General features: G+C 24.2%; 1 protein-coding gene across 1 annotated transcript; it reads left to right on the top strand.

The window, feature by feature from the left end:
- Window positions 1-38: 38 nt before the first annotated feature.
- On the top strand, window positions 39-6,840 carry LOC126552298 (integumentary mucin C.1-like). The gene is made up of 6 exons (XM_050206991.1): window positions 39-173; window positions 2,084-2,134; window positions 3,628-3,824; window positions 3,930-4,050; window positions 5,619-5,735; window positions 6,630-6,840. Coding segments are annotated over exons 2-6 (648 nt in total). The 5' UTR covers window positions 39-173; window positions 2,084-2,132.
- Window positions 6,841-7,398: the final 558 nt, after the last annotated feature.

Below are 7,398 nucleotides of genomic sequence, written 5' to 3'. Positions count from 1 at the left end.
GTCCCCACTATTCTACGAATATCACAACATGTGAGCAGTTCACATTACTGAATTATTCGAACGCAGTTATCCGTTGACCAGCATTTAAGTAGTTGTAGATGTTCCTGATCAATATTGTAGCTGAATTTGTTTGACTTCAATTATTCTCAAAACAAGTTACTATATACGAAAAGGTTAGTTGTAAATTTAAGTACCTATACATGTATTCGTTTTAAATTTTAACGTTTTACTGTAACTATTATTTAGTTTTATTAAGAAATAAAATTTATGAAATGTATTATATACCTAAATTGTTCAAATAACTCATATTAAATTGTAAAAGAAATAATGAAGGTAGACAATTAATTAGGTTGGTAGAAACAATTTTTTTTTTTATTCACATATTAAATTAATTACAATATATTATTAAATTAATCTAGGACTAGGTACTCAATTAAAAGTTTAATAATTGTTATAGGTACTCGTTATATAGGTAGGTCGTAGGTATATATAACTAGAAAGTTTTGTGGTGAGTTGGATCAAATAAATCTATATCATCAATCAGATTAATTAAATTAAATTATTAACACATTGTAAAAATAGTATATACCTATATCCTAAAATTATACATTATCAATGATTAAATCATCCTTTTAATTTTAACTTGAATCCTATGTAAGATTTTAACATTTACATTTACAAAGTCTTTCCAATTTAAGGGTCGAAGATTATTTATCAATATCACTTTAATTAATATTTATTCTTTTTTTGATTTTGATGACTTATATAAGGTTCTTTAATTATACTTTTTCCTTCTTCTTTGAGTTTATTTTTATTAATTATAGTTTGATAATTTGATTAAATAATTTTTATTCATTATATTTTTTAAATATGATTTTGATATTTTTATATAGTCTTTATTTATATTTATATACTTAATATGGTAAATTATTTAGTTTATATTATTAATTTGTGGAGATATTTATTATTATTTATATATTAGATTTTTTTAAATTTATTTATTTTTATTATAAAATTATTTTATTATTTAAATAGTTTAGTAAAAATATTAATTTGTGGAATTCAAGATTATAAATAACAATATTGTACTTAAATAATTAAATTCATTTTTTTTTTATTTTGAATTTGTGATTAATTAATTTTGATACATTTTAGTTTATTGAATATATATATAATTCTTAATCAGTTTTTTTATGCGATTTCAATAGATCGGATGTCTTTAGTGTTCATTTTTTTTTTAATTTCTTCTACAATTTTATTATATAGAATATAAATATATAAAGTATAAGTTATTAAAGTCTATTTTCAATGCTTATACATTTTTTAAAATTTATATTTGTTTTAAATATTAGACTTAATTTAATTTGAATTTTATTAGGTTGATATGGTGTATAGTTTATTATGTTTAGTTATTTTTAAAATAGAATGTCTTATTGATCAGGATTAGTAAAAGTTATTTTAAATCATTTAAGTGATTTATTTATCATCATTATTATATCTATAATTTGAATATTACATTTTGGATTTTGAAATTTTATTTTAATTAACTAGGTATTAAATAAATTTAAATTATTTGTTTTTTATTAATGTAATAATCATAATAGCTTCTTTAACTAAAAGAGCTCTGAAATTTATTTTTCTTTTTGGTTACCTTAAGGGTAATAGCAACTCATACATCTATTTTTTTATTAGTTCATTCTTCTACTCTAGTTATTACTGGCATTTATTCGATAAATTGTTTAAATAATTTTTTTTTTTAAATTTTCTTTTTTAAATTATTTATTATGTATAACTATATTAATGACTAGTTTGAATGCAATTTTTAAATTTGTTTATAAAAAATAATTACTTTTTCTACTTTGAGACAAATACGATTTATATTTGTAATTTTATGATTAGGTATATTTACTTTAATAAAATTATGTGGGTTTTGTGACAAGGATTTAATTTTTAAGTATTTTAATAAAATTGAATTTATATTTCTATAATATAAATAACTATTATTACAAGTTATTATTCTTTTATTATTTTGTATTAACTACTCTAGAAAACTTATTGAAAAACATTTATCCGTTTTTTTAAGGTAATAAATACAAGTCATTGGCTCAGAATCAATACTATTAAAAAATACGATGTAAGTATCTCATTATTATTTATTAATTTAATATGTCAAACATTTTTTCCCAAATATAAGAATCAGTATACCAATACAATTATCTTAGTGTTGTCCTTGTTAACTTACTGTATAAACAACATGGTGTTGAAATGAATTTTTTGTTTAAATTATTAACAGTTTCTTTATAATATATTATTTTTGTTTATTGTGTTTCAATGTTAAAGATGAATAGTATATTTACGATTCAAACAAACTTCGCTTCATAGCATACACACTTTACTTGTATGATAATAAAAGTAGATTAACTTATAAGAAGAGTTATAGCCACTCGCCAGTGTACTTTCAATAAAATTTTTTATAAGAACGGGGTGCAATAAGGCAATTAACTCTCTCTTATCCTTTAGGTGATGTTTTTTTAAATATTTTTCTGGTACATATATGTTGCCGTATGGTTGAAATTCAATTCTGAAATTATCCTTAGATCCGCTAACTTTTCGGTTACGTACAATATCAGAAAATGGACACTTTTGTACAGTGGGACGATAATAGAGATTTAGTTGGCAATAACATCATAAATTAACAGTTGGGACATGTATCTATATGGAAAAAATATAGAATTTTTATTTTTTGGTTGATAATAATGTGGTAAGCCAATAAGACTCCGCACACGTTCGTCTCAACCAACTCGGGTAATGAAGGTTAATCGGCGTGCAACTGCGTCCAACCTAATCCCGTTACCGGTCAAACCTTTTGTGCGTCCCACCAAAATAGTAATGATAATTACTAACAGTACTGTTATCGTGATTACAATCAGTATTTTATGGTGTAAATAGTTTCCATATTTTTATTGTATTTAAATTATCTAACCATTTACAAGCTATTTAAGTTAAGATTGAATTACTTGTCCGACCAAAACACGTCGCATCCATGCATCTTTACTACCAGATTTACCCCCATTTCAATTTATAATTCACTATATACACACAGTGGCATCACCGATACGGATGATGAACATCTGTTTCTCCAATGTTGTCAACTAATGATAAAATACACATCGCTAGATTAGGGAGGGGGTCAGACTGTTATTTATTTCCACAGCTTAAACGCACAAAAGTGATTCAAACTTGATAAAATTGATTATAGTTGAGCCATACTTAAGTAAAATGTTATCATTGTAGGTATGTTCTAATTGCTATATTCTGTGTCAATGACTACACATTTTTATAATATTGTAACACAACAGTATTTTGAGGAGGCTAAGTCAAAAAAAAAATAATTTTTACACAACACCTATTGTCGTTTTAATTTCACATTTTCGAAAGAGGATATAACAACTGTATTAAATTGTTTATTAAGTTGATAGCTATATAAGATCGATTGAAATATTTTTTATAAAGATGAATTATTATTGTAGGTATCCCATTTCTATACCTCCCTTAAATTATTGTTTATATATATATATATATGTACACACAATATTTATTATTTACGCATATACTTGTGTATTTTAGGAATTATTTGAAAGCAGTTTTGATGTTATGGACCTACAATATAGCTTTTATTACATCGGAGAACACTACCGTCGTCCGCGGCAGTATAAACGCATGGGATAGTAAACAAACCTATTGCGGTGAATTGCTCACTAGATCTATAGAAATTCTCTGTGTAGAGATGAGAATAAAGCGGCCGCGGCCGCGGCGTCCAAGAGGTAAGTAAAAATGTTACAACTGAAACCAACTTTAAGAACAATATTTTTGTAATACATTATAGGTAATGGTTTTAATGTATTTGTGTATATTATTATCTGTTCCAGATATTGTTGAACAAGCCGTAGGTAGACGCCACAGAAACCACCTATTTTTTCAAAAAAATTGCTGCGACAGTCCATGCAACTTAAACTTTATAAAAGCTCATTGTCCGGTAAAACGTAAAAGGTAGGTATACCTAATTTTAAAAATAGTTAAATTTAATAAATGTTGTTCAATTTTTTCACTTTAAAAAGTAGTATACCTTATACACCTATATATTTAAAATATTAAAAATTATAAGTTACATGATCGGTATTTTATGATAGACATAATTTTTTCTTTATTGATTATCATATTGTACTACAATAATACCGTTTACTTGCGTGGCTCCATCATATAAATTATATTAATATAGTATCATCTACATAAGTAAGACCATATACCTCGTGTTTAATAGTAGGTATCATACTTTTTTCAATATCATATCTCATTCTTATCTCAAAAAATTTCAAACAGGATTACAGGAAGCTTTTTGACCTACCTATTTTAATGAGGATAAGACAGAATACATTGTAAAAAATAAATATACGTAAACTTTCAAATCTAAATGATTAAATTACTACCTATTTTATTGTTTATGAAAGTAAATAGTAAATACATTACAGCAAGGACGTATTTCTGGGGGGGGGCGATGGGGCGATCGCCCCCCCCAGAGCCTCTGTTTTTATTTCTATTTAATAGTACCTACTTTAATATTTTCGTAATTATATGTAATTATGATACAAAAAGTGTTTTTTTTAAAATTGTATCAATAAGTCGCCCCCCCTTGAAAATAGGGCCAGAGACGCCCTTGCATTACAGTACAGTTACAATACATTACAGTTTTTTTTAATGTAGGTACCAAAGTAGTTACCGCTTTGATTGTAGGAGTCAAGAAAGTCATTGTTATTTGTTTATGATAATGATTTATGAGTAAATAATAATTTTGTTAATCTAATGATACATAAATTATTTTACTCAAAAATAATGCTGCTTATTAAATCATTTATAAAATACTTACCTAATGATTGTAATATTCATAGGCTGATTAAATTTTTAACGAAAACATTCCGTAATATTATTAATTACAAAATAATTACTATATACTTTTAAAATTTTCGGGGTTTAGAAAATAGGAAAATTTCGAAATTGAAACGCTTACTATAAAATATTATCACTGTATTATGTATATTTCAGTATTTATTAATTGATAAATAAACAACTTATAAGAAATATTGTATTAATTTTCAAGTATTACAACCAGTAAAACATTTTTATCTAAATATATATATATAAAACCATTCATGTTTTACATTAATTTTCTTTTTGTTTTCTCTGATTACTTTGAAAAGTATTGGGGTTTTTTAATTTTAACCTTTTTAAAGAACAATTAAGATCTAGCTTTCTATCAGAAATCACTCTTAAAGTTTGAAATTGAATTTTCAACTACCTACTTATCACATGTATTGTGTATAGTACATACACACATAATATTGTAAAATCAATACATGCATCGCTTCATATAGAATTTTAAGTTATAAATTTATAATATTAAATAATTTTGTTTTTTGCTGGGGCTTTAAGAAAGAGTTATCAATATTTCATTATCATTGTTTTGAATGGAAGTGTAACGTGCTTTGTTTTTAGAAAACATACAGAAATCAAAATGATAATTATGCAAAAATAAATTAATTGTGAAAACCTGTTATTTACAGACATAATAAGAAAAATGAGAATAAGAAGAATCCCTCAGTGTCTCCGGTTAACAGGACCCAAAAACCAATTATAACTAGAACCAACACCACTGCATTACCGTTTGATATGTTGTTAAGGTATTTATAGTTAATAAAATACTTATGAATACCATGGTATTTTAAAATAACAATTCAGTGTAATACAGTGCAAAAGCATTTGAATAAGTTCACATTTAAAAAATGAGTTAAAAAATTGTTTATTTAAAAGTTGATATTTCATAATTTAAAAGCATTTTGAATTTAATATTCACAAAAAAAAAATTGTATCTTGTCTAGTATATAATACTACTCCAAGACGAAAACACATAATATCTACAATATGAACAAACGAAAAAAATTGATATCAACTGACCATATTTGGCATATTTAGGAATTGTCTGATTTTATGTTTTTCATAACACACAAATAATTAGGAAAACATAAATAAATTATTTAATCATTCAAATCTATTTTTTTTTTAATTTTTAGAAAATTTAAATTAAATATTGTATAGTCTATATAAAATATTATTCTCTAATTCTTTATGTTACATATTATTTTAAATTAATTTTTTAATAAAATATGTACTTAGAATACAAATACAATAAAATACGCACATTTTCTTTAGGGAAATAAAAGCTGAATATGTAAAATATGCAAATTCTTATAAGTCCCGAGCACTATTCATAAAATATAATAGAAATTTATCCTTTTTTGGTTCTTGTTATTAAGTAATTATTCAAAACATTTAACACACCTATTACAATTAACTACTTAATGACAAGATTCCTTTGTACAACATTAGTACAATATAATAGAGGAACATCTCTGGTTTGTTATAATAATTACAATATTAAACAATTACTATATTTACTGGGAATTTAATAAAACATTTTATCATTAGAATGTACTTAGTATTCAAAAAACACATTGATTTCCTTATTTTAATTATTCAAAAATCAATTTTATGTTAATATTATGTATATATTACAGACATAAGATAAAGAATGCCACAGTTTCAACAAGTGCAACTACTACAACATCTACAAGTACAACACCTATAAGTACAATACCTACAACTACAACACCTATAAGTACAACACCTATAAGAACAACATCTACAAGTACAACAACAACTACTACTACTACTACAGAGGACCCTTCATACGTAGACTATGCATTTTTTTTAGGATTTCCACCATAGTTTCATCAAGTAAATACAGACCGTATGGCAACCTTAATTTTATTTTAACTTCTATAATTTATAATAAGTATCAACTTTAAATTGTATTACTAAAATACTTAATAATTTCATTTTACTAGTATATTTTTATTAATAATTAAGGTTTTTTAATATGATGTTCTTTTTATGTTAGTTAAATTACTGATGATAATAATAATAATAGTAATAATATAATGGTGACCTCTTATACGGGTCTACCTTCATAATAAAAATGATATAGTTTGATAAGTTTGATATATCCTAAGAGCTAGCTAGAGTTGTACGAGATCAATTTCCAAAATTTTTAAAATTATTATGGGTTTCTTATGATTTCAATTTCGAACTGGAAGATAAACTCAAGAAAAATTATTTTAAATTTTCATATTGATCTTAATGTTGAGTTTTGAAATTTGAAAAGTTATTGTAATAAAATTCAGTTATATTTTTCATGCCAATTTATTGAGCTTTATTTTTTTTTCTAGACTATTTTCAGTTTTTTAACAAACCAGTATGATAATTTATGGATACAATTAGGTGTAT

This window comes from Aphis gossypii, chromosome X, assembly GCF_020184175.1.
Source record: "Aphis gossypii isolate Hap1 chromosome X, ASM2018417v2, whole genome shotgun sequence".
NCBI lineage: Eukaryota > Metazoa > Arthropoda > Insecta > Hemiptera > Aphididae > Aphis > Aphis gossypii.
Note: the sequence above shows the minus strand (reverse complement) of the source record. Positions and strands in the feature narration are given on the sequence as shown.